At 58.2% G+C, this 26,917-nt stretch overlaps 2 protein-coding genes across 2 annotated transcripts; one reads left to right on the forward strand and one right to left on the reverse strand.

Annotated features, from left to right (window-relative positions):
* The first annotated feature begins 4,339 nt into the window (after positions 1-4,339).
* EMILIN3 (elastin microfibril interfacer 3) lies at positions 4,340-14,961 on the forward strand. The gene is made up of 4 exons (XM_061441786.1): positions 4,340-4,531; positions 8,978-9,100; positions 10,805-11,052; positions 11,586-14,961. Exons 1-4 carry the CDS (start codon positions 4,356-4,358, stop codon positions 13,478-13,480), a joined length of 2,442 nt encoding a protein of 813 aa, XP_061297770.1. The 5' UTR covers positions 4,340-4,355; the 3' UTR covers positions 13,481-14,961.
* Positions 14,962-16,774: 1,813 nt separating this feature from the next.
* Positions 16,775-26,129, reverse strand: LPIN3 (lipin 3). Its single transcript, XM_061442072.1, is given in 19 exon segments — positions 16,775-17,196; positions 17,320-17,423; positions 17,516-17,627; positions 17,868-18,102; positions 18,425-18,644; positions 18,880-19,006; positions 19,273-19,334; positions 19,759-19,851; positions 20,093-20,162; positions 20,374-20,467; positions 20,545-20,687; positions 20,792-20,870; positions 21,486-21,544; positions 21,688-22,094; positions 22,246-22,366; positions 22,995-23,102; positions 23,270-23,496; positions 24,349-24,468; positions 24,711-26,129. Coding segments are annotated over 19 exon segments (2,811 nt in total). The 5' UTR covers positions 24,996-26,129; the 3' UTR covers positions 16,775-17,051.
* Positions 26,130-26,917: the final 788 nt, after the last annotated feature.

Consider the following 26,917-nt stretch of genomic DNA (forward strand, 5'->3'; position numbering starts at 1 on the left):
GCCACCGGCTGCCTCCTGCCCACACACCTACATCTTCCCACTGGGGCCAATGAGAGCAGTGATCCATGCCCCTCGTGGAGCTGGGATGTGGCAGAAGCATGTACTGGGAGCCAGAAAGAGCTTCCAGCCTTGCAGCTGAGCCATGACCATGGTGGGCTTCCATGAACTCAGTTTTAGCTGGGAACTGGAGCACCTGGAGGGCTCCTGGCTCTCCTGGGTCACTGCTCCCCTTGGGGGGCTACCCCAGAGCTGTGGTGTCTCACAGGGGCTCTGATGGTAGAGCAAGCCCTGGATGGATCCTGTTGGATATGTACCTGGGAAAGCTGGGCTTTCCAGAAGGCTCCTTCTCACACAGACACAAGACCTGCTGCCAAGGGAAAAGGCCTCTGCTAGTGCCAATTCAAGGAATGCCTTTGATCCGGTGGGAATCGTTAGAGAGAAACTCTGCCTCTAAATCGAGCTGCTCTCTTGCCTTGCCACTTTGGGAAATGAATTTGTACTCGGAAAAACTCAGGCTGGGAGAGCTCTTGGGAAGCCATCCAACCCCTTTCCCTGCCCCAAATTGGTCCTGACAGGCTTTTTTTTATCTAACCTTTCCTTTAAAATCTCCAGATGGCTCAATCCAGCCTCCTCCTGGGCTACATCCATTTTATTAACAGATAGTTGTGTATTATTAATATCCAGCTTCCATTTCCCTCGCTGCAATCTGCTCCCATCCCATGGCAACGACTCTGACCTCTGTGCCCGGGGAACCCACCCGGGTGCCTTTCCAGCAGCACCTATTTCAAGCTTGGGACTGGGAAGGACAAGGCTGGTTCTGGCCAAGCGCAAGCAGAGCTGGGAAGCCCGGGGGCTGCCCTGTCTCTTCTCCTATCGCTGTGGGAAGGTTTGGGGCTGCAGGCACTGCCCGTTGGACCCGGGTGGGAACGGGGGGTTCAGGGGCTGCTGACCCATGAAGGATGGGATTGTTCAGCTGATGAGGCCATGCAGGTGTTAATTAAAACGGATGTGAGGCAGAACAGTCACTGTTTGGTGTCATCTGCTCCTGAAACGAGCCTCATGGTGCCTCACCCAGCCCTTCCTCCAGAGACAGCAGGGGAAGAGCTGCCCCTGGAGCCTCTGCTCTTGTCTCCCCCATGAGCTCCTCCTAGGAGCACCTCCTGTCCTGCACAATGGCCCTGCTCTTTGGCTAAATCTCTGCTGGACTCTCAATAGCACAAAACCCTTTCGCTCCCGGACTGGCTTGGAGCAGGGCTGTGCAGGGGTGAGAGCTGTAGCCAGAATCATGAGCTCCTGGAGGTTCAGGTGCAGAAACAAGCTCCCTGCACTGAGCTGGGGCAGGAGGTGCTCCCATGGGGACACTGGTGGACACTGCCCCCGGGTCAGGCACCCCTGCGGGAAGGGTCTCAGGTTTGCCCAGCGTCCAGATTCAATCAGCAGCAGGAGCCCTGGTCTGATCCCCTTTGCTCTCCAGCCAAGGCAAGGAGGGAAAGCAGAGCTTTGCTCTGGGAAGCACCAAGGGCTGGTGTTCCCAGTGAGCCGGTCTGCAGTGCCTTCCGACTGCAGTTCAGTATGGCAAAGCCCTTCCATTCTGCTGCACAGCCCAGCACTCAGCACCCTTCACAGCTCTGGGAGATGGGGCTTGGCACCTTCTCTGGGACATGCCCATGCCAGGAGAATGCCCGAATACAAGGAGTCTCCTCATGAGCACTTCTCCCAGGCGAGGATGCTGCGCCAGGCTGCACAGAGTCCGTGGTGTGGTGGGGACCAGCAGCAGCATGGCTGAGCACCACTGAGTCAAACCTGGGCTGCTCCAGAAGTGCAGCTTAATGAATCTCAGTTTCCTGCCGCTCGGTGTCTCATGGTTGTTTCAGCTCACAGCTCAGACGGCTCATGAGAGTTTTTCCCATGGTTTGGGGCACTTGTAATGGCTCTGTCCTAAGTGGATTCTTTGATGTCTTGTAAAAGAGCTGATGATGAATCTGTTTCCTCAGTGGGGACCCAAGTTTGTCACTCTCCTGTCTACCCCAATGCCTTTTTTTTAATGAAACAGACAACAGCACAAGGAAATGGAATTCAGCCTCTCCAAGGATGAAATTTAGCAGAAAGTGACCTGGAGCCTCAGCACTGCAGTTGGATGGCAGGAACAGGCAGATATACACACTCTTCCACAAGGGCAATGGAGCCCTCCTTCCCTTTCACAGCCAGGCTAGCGAGGAAGCAAAAGCAGCTCTGTCCTGCTGTGCCCATCCATCGCAGGAGAGGACTGGAGGCCAGGACCAAGGGCTTTGACACCATGCTCCACCAGATGGTTTTTCCTGAGGCCTCAGACACACACGTGCAGCACGCTGTTACTAAACCTGGCTCGCACTCCCTGCACTCAGGGGGAAAGAACTCAGGCTTGCGAGCAAGGTTCACTCAACTCCGGCATCCAGCATTAAACCGTGCAGCTCGGTCGACTTTTGTTTGTTGTGTAGAGCTGCTCATAGAGCATCCCCCCTGCAGCATCCCAGCAGAGCATAGAGCATCCCCCCTGCAGCATCCCAGCAGAGCATAGAGCATCCCCCCTGCAGCATCCCAGCAGAGCATAGAGCAACCCCCCTGCAGCATCCCAGCAGAGCATAGAGCATCCCCCCTGCAGCATCCCAGCAGAGCATAGAGCATCCCCCTGCAGCATCCCAGCAGAGCATAGAGCATCCCCCCTGCAGCATCCCAGCGGAGCATAGAGCATCCCCCCTGCAGCGTTCCAGCGGAGCATAGAGCATCCCCCCTGCAGCATCCCAGCGGAGTGGAACGAGTCCATGTCCCCGCTTCATGTGGTGCCAGACACACCGTGCACAGCCCACGCTGCAGCCACCTCTGCGGTGCAGCCTGACAGGCGGCTCGCAGCAACACCCGCACCACGCTGCACCGAGCGGAGGAGCCGCTGCCCAGCACGCTCCGGCTCGTTACACACACTTCCTCCTCCTGCTGCCTCCAGCCTCCTCAGCTCTGCTCTCCTGCTAACGTTTCTGTTCACCTCAGGCTGAGCCAAAGACTCCTTGAAAGGAAAAGGCCATTTGTCTCAGTATCCCACCATCTCTGTCTCAGTGCCAGCCCGAGCCTCCATGCCTCCTTCCCTCATCAGCCACAGGTTTCACTCCTGCATTTGGGATTCCATCCCTTCTCAACCACTTCTTGTTTTCCTCCAGGAGTTCTGGAGAAGCAGTGCACCCCTCATGTGGTGCTTCCCTGCCTGGGCTGACATGGGGCAGGAGCCTCATCAAATCCTTGCTGTGGTCCTGGGTGATGCTCACGACTGCAAGCGTCCTGGGAACAGCGGGATGCTCAGCCCTGGCTCTGCTTCTGCAGGGCCTCACCGCTGCAGGGCTGTGAGCTGACCTTGCCGTGTAGCAGGAGGGATGTTACCCCCATCCCAAACTGCCCAGTGCCCCTTGGGGAGGGTCCTCTCCCCCTTGCCCAAGAGCAAAGGCTCCCCGTGGCTCACACAAAGGGTCTTACACTGCTGTGGTCAGTGCTGTGGTGCCTGGGGAGTGCTGTTGGGGCAGGGCATGGTGCTCAGCACCCAGCACACGCTGCTGTGGGCACAGGCAGGATGCAGCACACAGGAGGGGCAGGAGACCCGAACCTGCCTTCCCAAGGAAGAAGTGCTGGTGTCTGTGGGAGATCCATCGCTCTGTAGGGAAACACAAGGGATTCCCTTGTCCCTCCTGGAGCCTGTCACCAAAGCCCAGATGTACTGGGGAGGGCTGATGCAAGCTCCAAGCCAGCATCGCTTCCCGCTTCCCACTTCCCCTCCCTGCAAACCGCAGATGCCGGGTTTGCTGGGACCTTGGTGATGCGGTTCCATCAGGCCAAGCGATCGAGCTGCGGGTCTGCAGCAGCACACGTCGCCGCGGGCCAAACACGCCGAAGGGGCACAGCCAAGGTCCCTGCTGCCTTTCTGCTCCCGTGAGTGAGGCAGAGTCGGGAAGGGGCTGGGGGGGGACGAGGGCCCGTCCTGGGGGGAGCGGGGAAGGGGCAGCTCCGGCACGGCTCGGGGGTGCCGCAGCCCCCCGGGCCCCTCCGGTCGCGCTCCAGCCCCGGGGCTGCGCGGGAGGGTTCCGGGGGGGCTGCGCTTTGTCTGCCCTCCCGCGGGGCCGGGGGTCGGCGGCTGCGGGAGGGCGGGAGGAGGAGCGCGGCCCGCCCCGCCGCCGCCGCCTTACAAAAGGGGTCGGTCGTGCTGCGGAGCCCCGTGTGCCGCCGGGCAGGGCCGGGCCGGGCCGGGCAGGGCAGGGCAGGGCGCAGCGGGCGGCGCTCCGGTCCCCTCCGCAGCGGCCGCCCCGTCCCGCTCCGCCGCCGCCGGGCCCGGGACCATGCGCCGCCGCGGGGCTCTGCTCTGCCTCTCGCTGTGGACGCTGCTGGCCCTCTCCGACGCCAAAGGTGCCTTCTACCCGCCCGCGGCCCCCCTGCCCTACGGCGGCAGGTACAGCCTCTACACGGCCGGCTCCAGCCCGCAGCTCGGCCCCGGCAAGCCCGTAGGCAAGCACAAGTAAGCGATCGCCTTGCGCGTCCCCGGCCGCGGCCGCGCAACGGACCCGGCGCGTACCGGGAGGCGGCCTCGGCCCTGGGTACCGGCGGGGCTCGTTGAGCATCCCGTACCGGGCACGGACGGTGGGCACCGGGGACCGGCAGCGCCTCTGGGGTCAGCAGCAGCATCCGCGGTGGGTATCGCACCCGCGGTACCGGCAGTGGGCAGCGGCCCCCGAGGGCAGCCCTTGCTGGGGAGCGGTCCCCGTCCCGGTGCCGGGGGCAGGTGGGCAGGGCAGGACGGGGGGGGCTCAGCGCTGGACGGGGCGGACCGTGTGCGGGGGGGGAGGTCGGGTGCGCTGCGGTCCTGCGGGGGACAGGGGGGTGCCCGTGTGTGTTAACGGGGGTAGGTGCGTGTACCTGTTCTGCAGGACATGATGGGCATGGGGGGGATGCGCGGGGGGGTGGCTGTGCTCAGACCTCCGCATGGAAACACGGATTGGTTTGGAGGGAATTTGCTCATTTGCTTATAAAGCACAGATTCAGTGGAGATCAAATAGGTTTTTAAGTAACCTGGAAAACTCAGCAGAGGAGGAATGTGGGCTTTATACACTCACTATAGGCTTTTTCCATTCAATTGCAAAAGGGCTGTTACGGGGTGGGGGGGGGGGGGTTGCGGAGAACACTTCCCACCCCCCTTGTTCGCTAGAACCGTTTCTGCAGGGCTGCTTTGGGAAGGGGAGGATGTGGTGTTATGAACAAGCTGAAATGAATAAAGTAACATTGAGACGAACAATACTGGCAGTGCCAGCAGGAGCTTTCTAAACCCCGTAACATTTTCCAGCTGCTCACTCCTAAAGCATCGGGCTGGAGCTATAAAACTGCAGCTCAGGTGGGTGAGAGGGAAAGGGGCTTCTGAGGGGGAGAGAGAGCCAGAACCACCCTCCCCAAGTAGCCGCAGGTAGGCAGTGTTCATCAGCAGCGGCCGGTAGGTCTGCCCATGTAGGCTACCAGCTTACTTGCAGAAGGGGTTTACAGTCTGTGAGCGGGTCCTGGATCTCTGGATAGACAGTGATTCTAAGTTTCCACATGCACACTCACACATGATCTCCCTTCCCTCCAGCTCAGAAAAGTGGATCGCCTGTGCTCTCTGTGGCCCAGTGCTCAGATAAATGACTCACTTTTGGAAGTGCCGGGAGCAGCACGGATCCCTGCACACGCTCTGAGCCTGGCAGCCTCTCCCCTGCATCTGGGCAGGCTGGGAATGCCAGGAGTGCCCATCCCAGGGGAGCAAAGACGGCCCTCAGCAAGGGCTGGGGCAGAGGTGCTGGTGCTGCTCCCAGGGGGATGCACTGCGGGTGTGGGATGGGGGGTCCCTGCTGGGAGGTAGCAGAGAGAGCCGGGTGTTGGAGGGAGGATAAGCCTGCTCACACCTTGCTGCTTCATGGAGGGAGCTCCAACAGGCAGAGGAGCCAGAGGAGCCTGACTGGGGGCAATGGAGGGCTTATGGTGGGTCTTGGCATGGGCAGGGGCTGTACTTTGTCTTCACATGTTTGCCATCATTGCTTGGCTCTGCTTCACCTCTTTCGGCACTCAAGATGAGCCAGAGCCCTGCTGCTCTGTCCCCAGAGGGTGATGGTGGGAGGGCTGCACACACACCCCCCCCCGTGTGCACACACACTTGTGCACAGCCACATGCACACACACACACACGTGCACATCCATACACACACACACACACGTGCACATCCACATGCACACACACACGTGCACATCCATATGCACACACACGTGCACATCCATACGCACACACACACACGTGCACATCCACATGCATTCACACACATGTGCACATCCACATGCACACACACACGTGCACATCCATATGCACACACACACGTGCACATCCACATCCATATGCACACACACACACATGCACATCCATACGCACACACACACATGCACATCCACATGCACACACACACACGTGCACATCCATATGCACACACACACACGTGCACATCCACACGCACACACACGTGGACATCCACATGCACACACACACACACGTGCACATCCACATGCACACACACACACATGCACATCCACACGCACACACACGTGGACATCCACATGCACACACACACACACGTGCACATCCACATGCACACACACACACGTGCACATCCATATGCACACACACACACATGCACATCCACACGCACACACACGTGGACATCCACATGCACACACACACACACGTGCACATCCACATGCACACACACACATGCACTCACACACACGTGCACATCCACATTTACACACACACACATGCACTCACACACACGTGCACATCCACATGCACACACACACACGTGCACTCACACACACGTGCACATCCACATGCACACACACACACGTGCACTCACACACACGTGCACATCCACACGCACACACACACACACACACGTGCACATCCACATGCACACACACACACACATGCACACACACACACACGTGCACTCACACACACGTGCACATCCACATGCACACACACACACACGTACACTCACACACACGTGCACATCCACACGCACACACACACGTGCACTCACACACACGTGCACATACACACACACACGTGCACTCACACACACACGTGCACTCACACACACACACACGTGCACTCACACACACATGCACATCCACATGCACACACACATGTGCACTCACACACACGTGCACATACACACACACACACATGCACACACACACACATGCACTCACACACACGTGCACATCCACACGCACACACACACACATGCACTCACACACACGCACACTCACACACACGTGCACATCCACACGCACACACACACACATGCACTCACACACACGCACACTCACACACACGTGCACACACACACACATGCACTCACACACACGTGCACATCCACACGCGCACACACACACACACGTGCACACTCGCTCCCCCAGGCAGGGGGCACCTCAGTCCTTCACCCCAGGCAGCTCTGCTCTGTCGCGGTTGTCCTGGTCCCTCCCCTCACCTCTACCTGGCAGAGGTGTCTCAGTGCCGCTGCGCCATCGTCCTGCTAAGCCCGTGAGAGCTGCGCTGCGGCCCTGCAGCTCCTTCCTCTGGTCGGTCCCAGGGCTGCTCCCAGGCCGTGCCATGGTGATGCCAGGGAGCTGCAGCTGCTTCCCGGCTGAGCCGCACTGACCGCAGAGGGAGCCGGGTCCTCCCGCGTCACTGAGCACCCCGCGCCGGCCCATCTGCTCCTGCCTGAGCCCCGCTCTGTGTGCCTGCAGCCGCCTCTCCTCCCGCTCTGCCGTCTGCCACGTCCCTGTGGCCTTAATCCCTCCCTCACCTCACATCCCTGCTGTCTCTGCCCCTGTGGGCCACGTCCATCTGCTCCTGCAGCAGCGCTGCCTTCAGCTGAAGCAGCTTCTAGCTCCATCTGTCCCACCAGCGCTCCTGCACCCTTCCCACGCAGCCTTCCTCCCAGCCACCTCATCCTCAGCGCCTGGGTCTGCTGCTTGGCTCTGGAGAGTTCAGTGTGCATGGAGCTGGCTGCTCCATGGCAAGAGGGAAGAGACTCCGCTCCACCCAAGGGATCTGAGGAAGTTCCCAGCCTCCATCCCACTTGGAGCCTGGTTTGTTCCTGCCTCCCTGGTGGAGGGAGGTGCGTTGCTGCAGCCCCACAGAGCAGCCAGCCCCCACCTCCTCTTCCTGTGCTCACTGTAGCATCACACACGGCCCAGTGTGACAGTACCCACAGCAAGGTCCAAAGGCTCCTGGGCTGGCAGCACCCCAGAAGGACAGATCGCCCCTGCCAGATGCTGCTGGAGCTGTTTCTGGCATGCTGTTCCCATAACCTCTGCTGCAGGTGGGGTTCTGTTTTGTCCTCCCAGGCCATGATGTGCCCAGCACAGCCCAGCTCTGAGGCTCTGGGTGACCTGTGCACTGGTAGCAACGTGGCCAAGACTGTGAGAGCAGCAGCTGCCCTCAGCACCCAGCCTCCCATGCAGAGCAGCACCTCAGAGGTGAGGGTGCTCAGCCTGCTTCCAGCACCAACACAGCTGCACCCCTTAACCCAGAGGAGAGGTGCCTGGGCCCCCAAGGGCTGAGGAAGAAGCTCCTCCGCGTTGCTGGGGATGGAACCACGGGGGCTGGTGGGATTGGGCAGTGCCGGCTCCAGGGAGGCTTGGAGCTGGGTGCTGGGACCCAGTTCAAAAGCCAGCCCAGGCACCCAGCAGCAGGCTGGCACTGGGGACCCTGTTCCATCCCCACTCCCTGCTCTCCCCAGGCCCCTCTGCTGTCCCTGTTCCCAGTGTGTGGGCTGGGCTGGGGGGTCCAGCAGCAGGGTCACGCAGAGCTGCCTGGGATGGGTGGCACAGCCGGGTGCTGCTGTGTGCCAGGCTGATGGTGTCTCCCTGGGCTTCCCCACAGGAGCTACTGTGCCTACGTGGTGCAGCGCAATGTGACGTGCGTGCTGCAGGACGGCGCCGAGAGCTACATCAAGGCTGAGTACCACAAGTGCAGCTGGGGACCCAAGTGCCCAGGGAAAGTGCTGTGAGTATGGGGGACCCTGGAGCATGGCTCCCTTCCCACCAGGCCACAGCTCTCCTCGGGTGCCACCCATCTGACCATGAACCCTGCTCTTCAGAGCACAGCGAAAGGAGCTGAAGGGCTTTTCCTGGCTGAGGCAGTCAGTGCAGGGCAGGGGTGCTGGGAGGAAGCAGGATGGGATCTGTCAGGAGGGGCAGGGAGATCTGTCCCTTATCAGAAGTAAATCAGGAAGCCATGGGAAGCTGGTGAGGTGCATCCCTGCAGCCATTCCAGGCCAGGCTGGATGTGGTTCTGGGCACTCTGATCTAGCTGAAGATGTCCCTGTGCTCATTGCAGGGGGTTGGACTGGGTGAGCTTTGAAAGTCCCTTCTTCCCATCACAAGTGTTTAAGCAGCATCTGGGGACTTGAGGACATCCTGCAGTTGCTGGTACCTGTGAAGGAGATCCCCAAAGCAGCTCCCATCTCTGCAGTGTCTGCTGCTTGGCCCCTCCAGCCCTTCAAACAAAACTGGGGTGAAAACAGGGTGTTTTCTGGACCCACAGCTGAGTTTTCTGCACAGCCTCAGATGCTGCATCACACATGAGAGGGAAATGTCTCTTCCACACACTTGGGGCATCGGCTCACAAATCATTTCATCCCAGCCCTGAGGAGAAGGACTTGGGGGTGCTGGGTGAGGAGAAGCTCCCCATGACCTGGCTTCAGTGTGCACATGAGGAGGCCACGGAGATGCTGCGAGGGCTGGAGCAGCTCTGCTCTGGAGCCAGGCTGAGAGAGCTGGGCTGGGTCAGCCTGGACAAGAGAAGGCTCCTGAAGGGGAGACCTGAGAGCAGCTCCAGTGCCTGAAGGGGCTGCAGGAAACCTGGAGAGGGGCTTGGGACAAGGGATGTAGGGACAGGCCAAGGGGAATGGCTTGAACCTGCCAGAGGGGAGACTGAGATGAGCTCTTAGGCAGAAGCTCTTCCCTGGGAGGGTGCTGAGGCGCTGGCACAGGGTGCCCAGAGAAGCTGTGGCTGCCCCATCCCTGGCAGTGTTCAAGGCCAGGTTGGACACAGGGGCTTGGAGCAAGCTGCTCTAGTGGAAGGGATCCCTGCCCGTGGCAAGGGTTGGAACTGGAGGAGCTTTGAGTTTTGTGTTGGCACAAACCAGTCCGGGAATCTACAATCTTGTGCTCTCTTGGGCCAGACTGTGTCATCTGTCACAGTGGTCATCTATGGGGCCAGAGATCAAAGCAATAAAAACATTTGTGATTTTCCAAACAACGGGGGTCTGAGGTTAAAACCAATTCCAAGCAAAGCACCTCACCAGAATCCACAGGTTCAGGACTAACAGCTCTGCTCAGACAGTCCCTCCTCACCCCGGGCTGGTTCTCAGGCTGGTCTGTCTGCGTTGCCAGCCTGCTGGGGAGGACTGTTCTCTCGCCGTGTGCTGTCAGACCTCGTGGTCCACTCCTGGAGAGGGTGGGCACAGATTCTGTCGTTGTGGTGTGATGAGCTGTGCCCCTGGCCAGGCACTGCGCTGCTACACTGACCTATGGTGCAGCAAGAGCTCTTGGAGGAGGTGGGTCATGGTCTGCAGGTGCAGGACAAGGGTCTCAGCTAGGCTTTCCACTGCACCCAACAGGAACCATGACCCCCCTCTTCTCTATTGCTTGACATTGAGGTTGCTTCTCTAAACTGATTTCTCTCTTGGTCAAATCTCCTGGAAAGGTACCGCACCTTCTTCAGGCCCAAATACAAGATTGGGTACAAGACAGTGACTGAGCTGGCCTGGAGGTGCTGCCCCGGCTTCATGGGAGAAGGGTGCCACGACAGCCCCACGGACCAACCTGGCCTCCTGCCCCAGCAGCCCAGCCCCAAGGTGCCTCCTGGGCAGAAGATGTTTCCAATCCCCGGGCTTCCTCCCTATCCCAAAAGCCACCCTGACCTGTTTCCAGGCTCAAAGAAGAGTCACTATGGTGAGATCTCGCTCCTGCTTCACATCGCCAGGTTACCACGCCACCGCATGCTCTCACACCTCCTGGTTCTGTCTGTGCTGTTCCAGCACAGGACATGAATTAGGCAAACCATCAGTGGATGACGTGCTCTCTGATCCGAGATCTGGCACTGATTGCTTCGAGGATCACTTGCTTCTTAAATGTCATTTGTTTCAAAATGTGCAGCTGCAAAATTTCCCTCATTGCTTTAAAGCATTTCCCATTAATTTTTGGGGTCAACAGAGTGTGTCTCAAGACAAAGCTCCCCCAGGCTGCTCTCATCACCTGCTGTTGAACAGAGGGTTTGATCCCAAGGAGGAAGAGGGTTTCCTGATCAGCTTAAGAAGAGATGTAGAGAAAAGGAGGAAGGGTGGGCTGATAGCTCTCTAGCATGGCACTGAGAGGGATGCAGGAGCTAATGTTAGTATGGGAAAGGACTCTCATCTAGGAGGTAGCCAAGGAGGGAAGTTGAAGGAACACCAGCCCTGACTGTCTCTGTTCCTTTCCCTGTGCAGGCAGGAAGCTGCCGGGGCTCTTCGGGGACCGCCTGGATCGGCTGGAGGAGGAGGTGAGGCGCCTTTCGCAGTCCTACGACAGCCTGCACACCATGGTGAGCGGGCTGGGCGACCGCCTGCGCCTCGCCATCCAGGAGGACACCACCAGGATGATCGGCTCGCTGATGAACAGCCCTGGCACACCGGACTCCTCGGTGGGCTTCGGCATCATTCCCGACGGCCTGGTGGATGCGGCGGACAGAGCCGACATCGCCGCGTTCCCTCCCGTGGGGGACATCCTGACCAAGGTGGCGGAGGTGAGCGACGTGCTGAAGACCAAGGCGGATCTGCTGCAGGAGGTGCGCGGCATGGTGCTGGACCATGACGGGCAGATCAAGCATCTGCTGGAGTCAGCCCGGCCCTCGCCCCTCACCTCCATCGACCTGCTGGAGGAGTACGTGGACACGAGGCTGAGCAACCTGCGCGGGGAGCTGCTCGACGGCTTCGAGAAGAAGCTGGGCAAGCTCCAGAGCACGTGTGATTTCCGGATCCAGGAGGTGCGGCAGCAGTGCGAGGAGGAGAAAGCTGCCAACCTGCGGCTGCAGCAGACGCTGGACGGGAAGGAGCTCGAGATCAAGAAAGAGATCTCCCAGCTGGAGACCCAGATCCAAGGGCTGACAGTGGTGGAAAGCTGCTGCAGCAACCTGGACTACCTCACCGATCGCATGAACATCCTTGAGAAAGGCCTCCACAGCATCTCCGAGTCCCAGAAGAACTTGCACTCCCGGCTGGATGGAGAAATCTCCACTGTCACCCTAGGGAACCTTTTTGAAGGGCGCTTTGAAGACCTGGAAGCCAGACTCAATGCTACAGAGAGAGAAACAGGGAGCTGCTGTTCTGGTATAGAGGACAGCATGAGAGGCACAGTGATGGCAGAGGTGGACGGTATGAGGACTGCCTTTGACGACAAAGTGCAGACCCTGGAGGACAGGTTCATGACCATCGTGGGGGAGCTGAACAATGTGAGCTCTCCCATGGGAATGGACGGTGCGGTGGTGCCCGTGCTGGAGGGGGAGCTCGCCAGCATGAGGAAACAGACAGACGAGGCACTGGAGGTGCTGCAGAATCGCCTCGTCACGCTGGAGAGCACTTGTTCCCTGGGCTGCAGCTCCGCCTCCAAAGACGTGGAGACCTTCCGCACCGAGATCGAGGACTGCCAGAACAAGAACCAGGACCTGCTCCTGCGCATGGACAGCAACTACGACCTCCTGCGCAAGCTGAACGCCACCATCCTGGAGATCCAGCGGCGGATCGAGGAGGAAGCATCGGGGGCTTTGCAAGGGGAGATCACCCTGCTGAAGATCAACCTGAACACCGTGAGCAAGTCCCTGACGGGGCTCAAGGACTCCGTCTCCCAGTACTCGGACACCGTGACACACGTCAATTCCTCCCTGGATGAGCACGAGCGGAAGATTGAGGATGAGGTCCACTCCATCCAGGAGAAAGTCAATGACCAAGGCTCCCAACTGTTCTTCAGCAACCGACGCGTCCTCAACCTCAAGGGAGACCTGGAGCGACTCAAAGCCAGGATCATCAACGACCTGAGCTCCTGCAAGAACGTGGCCCGTGACCTGCAGAAGGAGATTGCTCACTTTGATGACCGGGTGGCCCGGGTGGAGAGCACCTGTGGCAGGCTGGGAGCCATCACGGGAAGCCTGGATGGCGTCAGGGATGAACTGGAGAAACACACGGGCAGCCTGTGGGACTACATGGACCACATGAACGGGACTCTGGCTGCCCACTCTCAGGAAATAACGGGACTGAAGGACAACCTGATGGACTGCCAGGCCAAGGTCTCCGAGCTGGCTGAGCAGGTTGGCCACTTGGAAGAGCAGGCGCAGGGGAAGCAGCATTAGCTGCGTTGCCACGTGCTTCTTCCTTCTCCTCCCTGTGAAGGACGGGATTAACTTCCATCACACAGACTTGCTCCAACGTGACGACAGCTCTTGGGATATTTTTTTAAATTAAAAGATAAATTAAAAGCTGCTACAACCCCTTTATTTTTAATCCTGTCTGCCCCACTCCTCCATAATGTGCCCATTGGTACCCGCCAGCCCTGACCCTGGTGCAGCAGCATCACTGCTCTGGCTGGGGCATTGCTTTGGCTCCTGGGCTGATGACCCCAGAAGGACAATTCAGGAGGAAGCAGGAAGCAGAAAGGGGAGGATGTTTATTTTGTTTGTGTGGATTTACCACTTCTTGAAGACTAAACCCCTGTAGTTACCAGCTGAGGAATAGAGGTTCTCTGACCTGAAGACCACCTGCATCTTAATGAAGGGACTGAGCAGGGCCAGGGCTCCTTACAGGGAGCAAAACTCACCACAGGAATTATGGATCTCAGAGAACACATGTGCCCACACATCCCCTGGGAGCTGCTTTCCCCTTCTGAGACAGCAGCCCACCTTGCGTGCCATAAATCCATCTACACTGTGCATGCTCCTTATGGAGCATGTGAGGATCTGCCTTCGGAAAACACACGCATATATAGATGTACGGTATGTGTATGTATATTTTTGAACAATCACTTGCTACGGTTCTCATCTGATTACAGTCTCCTCTTGCTGTCCACATGTCCCTTGCTGTATTTTGAAGAACCAATTGAGCAGCTAAAACCTGTCCCTCAGGACATCCATGTCCCGCAATCCCACTGTGCTCTGCTCACTGCTTACACCTGGGGCTGATACGAAGGGTTATGGAAAACCTGTGTCTTCCCTCAGGAGACATGTGTCCACAAACCCCTGCAGGAGCTGGGCACGGAGCAGTCCTGTCCTCCAGCTCTGCTTCTCTCCTGTTTTATCACTGAAACTGTGAACATGGTTTTCCCCATCTCGTGGCAGGGCAGGAGAGCTGCAGCAGCTCCAGGGGCTGAGTGTGAGGCTCTGTCTGTGCAGAGCAGGAGTCTGCATCGTCTCATGTTCCTCTGAGCTCACTGGGATGCCAGCAGCCCTCGGGACCCGCACCAGTGCGGAGCAGGGTACCCTTGAGAAGACATCTTGAGACCTCAGCTCAGCCTGGGGATGAAGACGTGATTTACACAGCCAGCTTGGCTGTTTTGCCACAAACAGGCAGGCTGGAAAACACTGAACATGTTCCCGAGCAACTCCAGCCTTGCCCTATGGAGCAGGAGCCTGGACTGTGTGGCTGGGGCTCACAAAAGCCACCTCTCCCAGGAAGCCGGGTGTGGATGTCCCCTGGTGCTCAGCCAACATGGACTTCACTACCAGAAAGGATGAAGACGAAATGAAAGAGCCTCCCTCGGACCAGCTCTGGCACTTTATAGCAGAGGAACATGATTTTCTATCAGCTCAGCACTGCAGCTGATGGACCCTTCCACACCAGCTTGGCCTTCAGCTTCCACCCGGTGCTCATCCCCCTCTCCAGGCTGCACCACCCGATAAAGGAGCAGCTCTGTGCTCTGATCAGCACAAAGCAGAGATTTATCTGGATGCCTTTTCTCCTCCATAGAAACTGTATGAACTCCCTGGATCAGATGCTTCCAGGCTGGCGAGGGCAGCGGGGATCACTGTGGCCACATCGTGTTACCCTGATGCGGTAGAAGCTCTTTCTCCTGCCAAGGGATCATGGTCGAGCTGTGTGAGATGGAGAGGGGACCTGGTCTCCCACCGCTCACTTCTCCCCACCAGCTCAGAAGGCTGCCAGATGCTCCGAGCACCTGAATCCACTCCTGGTGCTCTGGGCTTGGCTGATTTGGAGCCGTGCTGCAGCTACCGAACACTTCTCCAGCAAAGGGGCAGCTTCCAGCTGCCTTTGGGCATCCTGCACAACCTGCTTGTGGACAACAAAACCCAAGGCTTTTTCCCCAGTCCAGGAAGGAGGCTCAAGCCAACCCTCATCCCACTGGATTAACCCTAACCCTGCCCAAGCCCCATCCCCATCCTCTCACAACAGGGAGAAAACAGACTGCAAAGAGAACAACCAAAGAGAAGGGCAAGCCAAGGGCCAGGCTCCCCCTTCCCAGGGCTGGGGCAGAGCAGCTCAACAGCATTGGCTGCCTCCAGTACAGAGAGGCCAGGACTGGCCATAACAAACCCAGGACAAGGAAGAAGTCTGACCTTCCGGAAAATGGTGCTATATTTGGACTATACCTGACGAGTCACTTGAAGCTATGGACAGTTTGTATTGCAGTTCTCAGCTATTCGTGTTTAAAAAGTGAAGGAACTTCCTAAAAATAGGGCATTTTTATTGTGGTTTTGCTTGCAGAGAGGAAAGGAGATGGTGCTCATGGGGCTGTCCTTGCACAGGCAGTGCTCCGAGGCAGTTGCCAAGTGATGCTGGTAGAAGGCTGTGTTTTATTGTGTTTAAAACTTTGTACATTTGTTCAGATTTTTAAAGCTGAAAATGTGTTTGTACTGGAAGACAAAAATAAAGTTATTTCTTGCTGAGGTTTGCAGATCACAGTGATGTGTGGGGCTTGCAGGAGAGCAGAGCTGCACCACAGGGCAGGCAGAGTAGATTTACACTCACACCAGTGATAAAGAACGGGGATGGCCAGGCTGGGTCAGTTTATGCAGTCACAGCTGAGAGCTCCCAGAGCAGGGCACCATGCTTGGACAGGTCCCTCACCCAGTACAGGCTGGTTGTGTCCCACCCAAACCCACTTTAAGGCAGCCAAGCATTCCTTGAATGCTCCACTTCAGGGCACAGGAACAAGCTCCTGCCCTAGCAGGAGACTGCATCAGGAGATTCACCCCACGCACGTAAAGCCAGGCTTTGCTTTCTGTATGAAATCAGGTCTGCACCAGTACCTGAAGGCAGAAGAGGGAAAAGAAAGAAAAATCCTTTTCTAGTGCCCTGGCTCCACAGGCCAAGGAAGCTGGAGCAGGTCCTGCCCTCATCTCCACCAGGATGATGCTCCTGGCAGGTCAGAGGACACAAACTCAGCCGCAGCTGTAGAAGGTCACAGAGCCTGGCTCCCACCTCCATGCACAGGGCTACAGCACACAAGAGGCAGCACAGGGTAATTGCTAGTACTGAAGAACACCCAAACCCCAAACAGCTTCCAGCCACCTTAACAAGCTGTTAAGCCACAAGACGGCTTCACTTCACCAGCGTTCAATCTGCAGGTAGTTGGACTGGTGGGAACACTGGTCATACTGGAGATAGCAAGTTATACTCAATAAGACAGTGAGTGACCCACCACCACTTTTAATGAACAGCCAGGCTTTAAAGGTGTTAAGAACATTAAGCAGGGACCCAGCTTACAGGAGTTTAATTTTAGTAAATGCAGGTTGTGTAGAGTCAGAGCTCTCTGGGCCCCATTGGGTGTTTCTAGTGCAGAACATGACCCCTGCGAGAAGTGCAAAGTGCCTGAGCAGCAAGCAGGGATGAGCAGAGGCATCTGGAGCATCCCATCCTGGCAGAGGATGCACAGGAGAGCCCTGGGTCAGGTCTCCACAGGCAACAAGGTCAGGAGAAGGCACCCAAGTCAACAGCAGGCAGTGGGGGTCTCCAGTAGGCAAAGTGGCTGTACTCTGGGCACACCAGAGCCATGCTCCCGCTCTGGCCCAGAGGAGGGAAGATGAGCTCCACCAGCTCCGACAGCCGCTCGTACCTAGGGGGGCAAGAGAGAAGTTGCATTGAGGTCACTGGGGCTTTGTTTTCTACCCCAGAAGATGCTTCTCAGGGCTAAAGCCAGGTTAACCCAAAGATGCCAAGGACCAGGCCCACTGCTTACGTTGACTTGTGGTTCTTTGCGAGCTCCTGGATCAGCTCTCCCTTGGGGTTGACTGTGAATATGCGGCTCCCTGGCAGGCCAACCTGCTTGTAAGCATAGACATCCTGCCCAAGGCAGGCCAGCGAGGCATGAGAGCTGCAGGAAGGCACCACTGCCCCAGCCCCAGCCCTCCCTTCTCCCCACGAGACCCGCTCACGTTGGCTCTGTTCCCAAAAGCCGCATGGAAGGGCAGCTGGGTGGCAAACAGGTTCTGGATGTCCTTCAAGCAGGCGATCTTGAACGCCTCCGGCTTCTTCTTAATCACCTCCCTGAAGCACAGAGCAGAGGTCAGTTGGCATCAGCTGCTCAGGACTGGAGGCAGCCAGGCTGCCCGGGGCCAGACAAGTGATGGGAAGGGCAAGAGAGGCTTTGTGCATGAGGAGCTTCCCAGGCAGCTCAGGGAGGGCAGAAACAGTTCAAGGCAGTGACATCCCTCAGCATCAACCTGGGGTAAGGGGTGACATCCCCAGGGACATGGGATGCAGGGCTGGCAGGACAGGATGTGGTACCTGCGGAAGGCAGAGAAGAGGCTGCTGGGGGCGAGCAGGATGGGGCCCTTGGGGAGCGCACAGCCCTGCTCGTTGACCCATTTGAGGTAGCCTTTGGTGATGTGCGCCATGCCGATGGCTCGGGCTGAGCAGTACAGGAACTTGTAGCCATTCCTAGCGGGAGAGCAGGGAGCCCTCGGAGCCGTGCCCTCGGGCAGGGCAGCCTCCTGCGCCTCCGAACACGAGGAGGTCCAACCTGTTCAGCCCGACCCCGCTCACCCCTTCAGCAGCGAGCGGCTTCAGGCACAGCGCGACCCTACAGGGACCCGGCCTGAGCCCGGTCCCCGCCTGCCTCACGGCTCGGCCCCACGGCTCCTGCCCATGGCGGGTCCCCACCCGCGGGCCCACAGTGCCTCCTAGCGGCCACGGCCGAGGGGACTCGGGCTGGGGTCCGCCGTGTGCGGGCGCAGCTCCTGCAGCCCACGGAAGGTGCCCGTGCCCACGGCAGGGGTGGAGCTGGAAGGGCTTTAAGGACCTTTCAACCCAAACCCTCCATCTCCACCCAGCCTCTCCTTCACCATCCTCCTGCTTCTCCCTGGCTTCACCTGATCCAGGTGCAGGGATGTGTGGGGAGAGAAGAGCCCTTTACTTGGTGATGGTGCCATCGATGTCAGAGATCACCACCTTGTCGTCCCAGTTCCACAGGTAGATGGTGGCCTCACAGCGGCACGTGCCCTGGTACTGGGTTGTCACGCTGAACGCCACCTCGTTAGGGCCATCCTGCAGGTTCAGCCTTCCCTGGGGCGCAGGAGGAACAAAGCGGTACATCAGCACGGGTTCATGCCAGCCCAAGGCTTGTCATGGGCCAGACTGCCACCCAGACAGACCAGAGACCTTAAACCTCTGCAGGGTAGCCACCCACAGCAAAATACATGGGTGCCCTATAAAAACACGAGTCGGGAGTAGAGAAATCCCTGTCTGAGGGTTGTCTCACCCCACCACACAAGCACTGAAGGAGCAGTGGAGTACATACTATTTGCTCAGAGGACAGCCGCAGGGATTTCTTGTAGGTTGGCAGAGATTTCTGTTCAGGAGCATCCATTGCTAATATGTCCCCGGGGCACAGGGGCTCTTCATCACAGGATGACCCCTCTTCCTGCCTATACAAAGGGAAGAGCATGGTGGCTTCACTCTGCAGACCACGGCTTTCCCTGTGAACACCAGGAGAGATCTGGAGCATGCCCAGGACAACCCACCCAGGAAGTAGCCATGGAGGAGCTTGGCTAGACCAGGGTCAGCCAGAGCCTTAACAGAGCTTTCTGCCCTCACACAAGCTACAGACATGGGAATATCTGGTCATTTAGGAGGAGAAGAGACCAGCAGCATGCAGAGACTCCTAAAGGCAACTTGGGGTGGAGGCACTCACCTCTGCTGAGCAGAGACAGGCTGCAGCATCCCCACATTGGCTTTCCCTGGCCTCAGCTGCTCCTGCAGGCAGAGTGGTGTCATGAGCACCCCCGTGCCAAGCACAGGGGCTGCCTTGCTTTACTGCCACTTGGAGCAGCGATACCAGGGAAGAGGTGGCAATGAATCCCCTTGACTTCATGAGGACACTGCTCCATGGAAGAGCCACAACCTGGTGCTGTGGCTGCACAGGGAGACCAGCACACACATATGGCGGGTGGGCTGCGGCATGAAGGGCACGTGGCACCATCACAAGGTCCATGCCACCACATTACCAGGCACTGTCCTGCTGCCCAGCCATTAACAGACCCGAGGGGACAGCAGCAACCTTCACAAGCCACCTTGCCAACAGGTCTGGCTGCCCTGGTACCCAGCCTCAGGCCATGCCCAGGACCCTGCTGCGCTCCTCCCCTGGGACATGGGAGCCACAGCCACTGCTCAAACACACCTCCTCCAATGAGGATTCTCTCCTCCTCCAGGAGAGCCACCACCTGCTGCCTTTCCTGGGCATCTTTTCCTTCACCAGCTGGTCAACGGTGCTCTGTGAACAGGGGATGAAGGCAGCCCTCAGCCCAGGGAGGCTCAGCTGCCAACAGGCCAAGACCACCCTAAAAGTCACCTTGAGGTCCCTCTGAAGGACAGACTTCAGGGTTTGCTGGACTCGAGGAATGCTCAGCTCTGCCCAGAAAGCCCCACATGGGCAGCTTGGCTTCTTGCAGCCCCACTACAACAATTCAAGCCCTGCCGAAAAGCATGGCCAGTAAATGGATTGTGCCACTGACCTCAGGAATGTTCCTCTGGAAAGCCTGCAGGGACAGGACCATGGGAGCAGCCACTGCCCAGTTGTAATACCTGGAAGAAGCAAGAGGGGTGGAAACATCACCACTCCTGGAGCAGGGGCTGTTTCCAGATCACCACCCTGCAGTGTGGCCAGAGGGTCCCTTGCCACAGCTACTGTGATATAACCACTGTCTGGGATGGAGTCCCACTCCTGCTGGAGTGTTTCTGTAGGGATCGCGCTGGTGGTGTCGGGATGAAGCAGCAGGAAACGAGAGGCACTCACTCCTTGTGGACCAGTATCACCAGGTTCGGGTCATTGATGAGCCCCGGGTTCTCAGCAAACTGCTGGTAGGAGACCACACGCTCCATGAACTTCCCTGGCGGGACAGGGGCTGTGTCACACCACTGGTGCACAACATGGGGGCAGCAGGTCCCCCCCTCTGCTCCCACCTACCGTGAGAGAGCTGCCTGCTGCCCCCCAGCCCTCCGCACCGGGACAGGGCGGCCGCGGGGCTCTCAGCAGGCACATGGAGGGGCAGCTGGGCACAAACAGCGCTGCTGGGGGCTGCCACGGGCTTTGAACTGAGCTCCGGGTCACTGCAAGAGAGCAAAACAATGGCAGCACCGGCAACAGCTTTGGACACCCCTGCTGCAGGGGCACTGCTCAGGGTCTGAGCTCTGCCAGCAGGGACAGCCCTCACCTCCTGGGGAGACAGCGAGCTGCCTGCTCCTCAGCCGGGTAAAACTCACTGGGAGCCACGGGGGGAATGCTGATGGCTCCTCAAGGCACAGACAGAAGGGAGAGAGCTTAGCTGAAACTCCTTTCCAACCACCTTACCACCTATCAAGGAAGCTAACAGCACATTTGTACATCATTTAAAGAGAGCATCTCATTTCTTATTGGAAAAGCTGCCTTAAATCAACAGCAACAGAAGTACCACAAGACACCTGCACTGACATGAGACCACTTGCCAAGAGGACACAAAGGACAGGGCAGACTCCTGCCTATGATCTGCTGTGACAACATGGAGGTGCTGTTTGAAGTTAGCACCATGCAAGATAATGCTTTGTGATGTCCCTCTTTGTCCAGTGAGGAATCCCAAGTGTCTCTTCTTCAGGGAGACAATTTCATTCTCAAATTATGCTGCCTGGAAGAGTGAGGTTGGTTAGAACAGGAAACAAGGATAAAATTCCTTAAATACACTGTCAAGGGAATCATCCTCTGCTCTGTGTGATTTTCCACCTTGCTTGGCAGGGTTGGGATGAAGACACAAGCCCAGCCAGGTGCTGCCGAGCACTTCAAGTTAAGGTATGGTCTACACTGCTGAGAAATCTTCCAAACATGCAAAAAGCAGAGGCATCCAAGCATGGACCTCAGGAAACAAGGCAAGAAACCTTCCTGGGGATCCACTGAAAGGAGGGGAGCTGACGAATGTCTCTTCAAAACATAGGAGCTGGCAGCACAAGGAGAGGGCAAAGCACACACAGCACACCTTGAGTGCCCAGTGCTGGGGAAGTTACACTGAGTGAAGACCCCAGCCCTCCATTCAGGTCAGGTCCACCCGCAGGCTCCCAGCAGCACCAGTCACCCCCTCACCACCCACCTTGTCTCCTCTGGCTTCCCAGATGGGGCTCAGGGCGCTCCAAGTTCACCTGCCCCACAGCAGCATCTGGCTGAACCTCAGGCACCACGCTCCTGCCTCCCGCCTGTGGGGGCAAGGGGATGTCCAACAAGGTCTCTGCCCTCACAGCCCTGGGGACATCCTGCTCCTTGGGGAAGCTGTTCCCATGCCGTGGTGCAGGTGTTGGCTCCATAACAGACACAGCAGCGGAACACGGTATGGCCTGAGGTCCTGCTGGGCACAGATCTGCTCCCAGACCTTCAGAGGTGGCAACAAGATGGGTTACCTCATCCTCTGGGGCCAGTGCCACAGAGATTGTGGTTTCTGCAGTAGCAATGCTCTTGGTGGACTTGGCTGGTTCAACCCATTCGGATCTATTCACCTAAGGAAAGCAGAACAGGTTTGAGGACGGGAAGCTGCCCAAATCATCAGTCCTGCTTAGAGGACACCTCCAAGGCTGCCTGGCCACAGCCTCCTCCACTCTCTGCAGCCCTGCCACCGGCTGCTGGACAAGGGCGAGAGCAGGGACTCACCTGAGGGAGCCTTCCCCAGGTCCACTGCATGTGGGACTCAGTCCCCAGAGGGAAGCTCTCCTGGGGTCTGATCTCCAGCTCAGAATCACTTCTAGGAGAGGACGGATGGCTCATGGAGGGGCTGCAAGAAGAAAAGGCAATGTGAGACCTCATCTACTCTACAGCCCTATGCTTTCACTGCAAGGACATTGAGGGCCAAGAGCCCTGTAAGGCTGCTTTCCTATAGAGTCACTTCTGCCCTGAGGCTGTCACAAATGAGCAGTCCTGTGGGTTGAACCCTAACGGGTTCAAACTTAAACAGGGGAGACTGAGATGAGCTCTTAGGCAGAAGCTCTTCCCTGTGAGGGTGCTGAGGCGCTGGCACAGGGTGCCCAGAGAAGCTGTGGCTGCCCCATCCCTGGCAGTGCTCAAGGGCAGGTTGGACACAGGGGCTTGGAGCAAGCTGCTCTAGTGGAAGGGGTCCCTGCCCGTGGCAGGGGTTGGAGCTGGAGGAGCTTTAAGGTCCCTTCCAACACAAACCAGGCTGTGACTCCTTAAGCTGAGGTCCGAGGAAGCAGTGCTATGCAGGTCAGCAGCAAAGCCCTGTACACACAGGCCCCTTGTGTCTGTGACCATGGCCAGAAGTGTCACTTGGGGGCTCTCAGCTTTCTTCTAGCCACACCATAAGGGGCCCCCTCTCCTGCCGCTCTCAAGTCCCTTTTGGTGCCCTGCTGTCACCAAAGCCAAGGTGACTTGGCTCTGCCCATTACCTGTCCACAGAGGCCAGCTCCCCATCAGAGTAAGGGTGCATCTCCAGGGACTGCAGTGACATGGTTCTTTCTTCAGGGAGATCAGCAAAGGAGAAATACACTGAATCACTGCAAAGAGGGAAAGAAGTCCGTGATGCTGCTCACAGGCACCAGGTCTCTCCTGGCAACCCCCCTTCCCATTTCCACTGGCTTTCTGCTTCACAGGAGTCTGGGTCCAACTTGGAAACACTTTCTTCATGTTTCAGTTCTGCCGGGCACCAGCAAGTGATGATCACCTTGGGGCTGGCAGCTCACATGGCTCCTCCATGGACATCCCACTTCTGGTCTCCTCGCAGCCTTCTAACAGTGAGTCTGACCCTTCCTTCCTCCTGGGCTTTCTCCTGCGTCACCTCCTCTTGTGCAAGGTCACTTCAGTGCTGGTGTCCTCCTGTCCACGAGCATCCTCCTCCAGGCTCTGCTCCATGGGGATGGGTGACGTGCAGAGGTGGGAAGGGATGCTGCCCTGCAGCAGGGATGGGAGAGCCCATCAGCACCAGCACCCTGCTTCCCAGCCTGGCCGCTCACGGCTCTTGCCTATGCAACGTGTTCCACCAGCACAACCAACATCATGGTTGGACTTGGTGACCTTAAAGGCCTTTTCCAACCTAGATAATTCTATGGAGCTCTCAATTTGGGGGTGGGTTTGTGGCTAGACCTGAAAGGAAACGTTCTGTATGTACAACTGGGAGGGGGGGACGGGGATGGTACCATGGTTGACACACAAAACACCCAAGCCACAAACCGAAACCCAAGCCACAAACAACTTGGGGTATCCAGCCACGTGCTGAAGACATCTTTAACATGGGCAAGGAGAGGCAGGCAGGAGATGGCACCACAGGACCAGAATTACAAAGACTGCAGCTGGGATTCAGCTCTAGAGCCCTCTCCCTGCTCCCAAACCCAGCCCAAGCCAGCAGCGACCACAAGTCCGCATGGGAGGGAGCTGCCAAGAGCTCTGGAAGCCACAGCCAGTCTCATCCTGCTTCCCAGTGGAGTGGGCAGCCTGCCACAGCCTCTGGCTTCCTCCCATCCCTGTCACAAGATCCCCAAGAGGCCAAGATCCGAGGTGTCTGCCTGGTTGGCCAGCAGCCATGTCCATTGATGGAGACCAGACTAAGATTCAGATACTCAGGCCCTCAGGGCGCTCCACTGTTCAGATCCACCACACTGCCTGCAATGTCCTTTGCGTAGGAACCTGTCTGGACACACAGAGCATCAGTGGGATAATGCAGTTACCCTAGGGAAGAGGAGCAATCCAAAGCTGCTCCTTCCACCTCAACCCTGCACTTCCAGGTGGTCACAGCAGGACACAGACCAGCAGCAGCTCTTCATCACCAACCTCACTCTCCTCTGACTCCTGGACAAAGAAAGCCTCTCCATTGTCACCCAGCTTCATGTGCAGGTCTACAGGCTCCCCATTGATTTCAATGTCGACCTAGCAAGGGGCAGAAGAAGCCTGTCTGTCACCCATCAGTGAGCAGGAAGGCATTTCCCAAGTGAGCAGATGGGTTGGGATTGCTGATGGGGCTAACAGCCAGCCAGGCTCCCCTCCAAACACTGGCAAGCCCCGAATTGAGCGGGGCTCCCATTCCCCTCAAACGCATAACCCACATAACCCCCGGGTTATGGGAGATACTGGGTGAGCAGAAGCCCAGTCCCGGGGCAGACACCACTCACCACCTTCTCCCTGGAGCGCAGCACGCCCAGCTTCCCGAAGCGCACGTGGAATGGGGAGCACTGGAAGGAGTTATCGGGCTGCCTCACCACCACCACGTCGATGCAGCCCGTCAGCGTGGTGGGGTTCAGGCCCCGGTACAGCTCCTTCACCGTGACAAAGACGGTCTCAGCAAGCTGCCCCACGTAGTTCATGGTTTGAGACTGCAACGAGAGACAGGGACAGACTCGGGTGGGGAAGAGGGCTCCAGCAGCTAAATGCAAGGTGAGGACATGAGGAGAAGTCATCTCATAGCTGCAGACACAGCCCCACCATGGGGGCAGGCAAGTTTCCCTAGGGAAACTGAGGCACACACATAAAGGGCCTTGCAGAAGATCAGCCAAAGGCTGTGAGCACAGGAAACGGGGGAGAAGCCAGAGCACAAGTTATTGCCTCCAGCTTGGACGAGAGATGCCATTAGCTCAGCACTTGGGATCAGCAGGACAACAGTCTTGGTGTCAGCACATCACACCAGGGGCTGGGAACCACGCAGCTTCCCGAGCTCCGCAGCCCACCTTGCCTCAAGGAGGGGATGAGGACACAGGATGAGCACTTCAGAAAGACCATGGGTGAGCCAAAGGAAGCCTCTTGTGCCAGCAGCACGGTCAGCCGACGGCAGTGTCCCGGGGGCTCTCAGCACAGCCCCTGGTGCACACCCAACCCAAGGGGTGGCTGGTGAGAGCTGGTTCCTTACCCAGGGGGATGAGGACAACCCCTGTGCAGGCACCCGGCTTCTCTGGCCCGTTTTGCACAAGCTCAGCCTCGTCCTGTTCCCAGCCATCCCTCCTGGAACGTGGTCTGCATGTCCCTGCCCCACGCTCTGCCCCCCCACACCTCTCCCTGACAGCCAGGAACAGCCCAAAGCCCAGAGGCTCCCTAGGGCAGGATGCAGGGAAGTGCGAGCCTGTTCGCGAAGCTTCAGCAGCTCTGCTGTGAGCGGGGCCACTCACCAACCTGCTGAGCCCAGCTTTCCCGGGACAAGGCAGCGTTCCAGCTGCAGGGCCTGGAGCACACAGCACAGAGCTCCTCACTGCAGGGAGAGAGGGAACAGTCGGGCTGGCCCCAGTGCCCCCAGGGCAGCGCTGGTGGGCTCCCAACTGGGACAGACCCAGACCTGGAAAGTGCATAGAGAGCATCCTGGGCAGATAAAGCCACACAGCCTGTGGTGTTGGCGTGTGGGCTTGGGAAGAGCCCTCAGGAACAGCCCTATGCTCAGCAGCACCTTCATGGTGATGTGGAGTGTCCCTCAGCAGCACACACAGCCTCATGACAGGGCTTCATCCCCTCTGCAGGGCCAGCATTCCCACAGGAACTTCACGTCCCATGGCCTCAGTGAGCAGCAGCCCCATCCCCAAACCTCTGTCTGCACACTGCTGAGTTGTGCTCAGGGGACAGGATGGCTCTGGTACAGCTTTTGGCTTAAGTCCCTGTGGGCTTCACCCAGGACAGCTGGAGAAACGGAGGGAAGAGGCTCAGACTCCTCCCTGCAGCCCCCAGCCCCACCATGGATGGAGCAGGTCCATCAGGGGCACAAAGAACAAGTTCCTGTGAACGGACATCAATAGGTGGACAGGGTAGCAGAAAAGGTTTTCAGGCCACCCCGAGGACACCAACCCACGGTCAACAAATAAACCCTGCAGAGGAACGGGGCATCCCCACCCTCAACCCCAGGGTGATCCCAGCCCTTCACCACGCAGCTCTCACAGAGGGCAAAGGGAAGGTTTCCACAGTTCCCACCCAGGGCAGCTAACCCCCCTCCCGGAACAAGCCAGGTACTTCCTCAGCACCAGCGAGCCGGCCCCCCCGCAGCAGCGCACCCTTCCCTGTGCTTCCAACTGACCGGGACCTTCCCGGCTCCTGAACCTCAGCATCCGCTGCACCACGGGGCAGGACCCACCCCGCTCCGCTCCTCCTCCCGTGCCTGCCGCTTCCTTCCTCTCACCTGAGCCGGGGCGGGCTCCCAAGGCACGGAGCGCGGCCCTGCCTCCCGCGGGGCGGACCTGGGCAGCAGCCGGGCTCGCTCCAGGCAGCGCTTATGTCCCGTTGCCCGCCCGTTTGCTCCCTGCGGAGCCGCAGCTGCTGGCAGTGATGGAGCCCCTTCCTCCCCCCCCAGCCCAGCATCCCGCTGCCTGACCCACCGGGCCGGAATTCCTAAACGCAGTCCTTCCCT

This window comes from Pezoporus flaviventris, unplaced genomic scaffold (genome assembly GCF_033815535.1).
Source record: "Pezoporus flaviventris isolate CSIRO_AGI_PZ_B2104156 unplaced genomic scaffold, CSIRO_AGI_Pfla_v1 ptg000213l, whole genome shotgun sequence".
NCBI lineage: Eukaryota > Metazoa > Chordata > Aves > Psittaciformes > Psittacidae > Pezoporus > Pezoporus flaviventris.

Excerpts from the sequence above, each read along its gene's own strand:
- EMILIN3 (XM_061441786.1), top strand. The coding sequence starts at position 4,356 with ATGCGCCGCCGCGGGGCTCTGCTCTGCCTCTCGCTGTGGACGCTGCTG. Across the intron at positions 4,532-8,977 it reads AAGCCCGTAGGCAAGCACAA|GAGCTACTGTGCCTACGTGG; the intron begins GTAAGCGATCGC and ends GCTTCCCCACAG. Across the intron at positions 11,053-11,585 it reads CTCAAAGAAGAGTCACTATG|GCAGGAAGCTGCCGGGGCTC; the intron begins GTGAGATCTCGC and ends TTCCCTGTGCAG.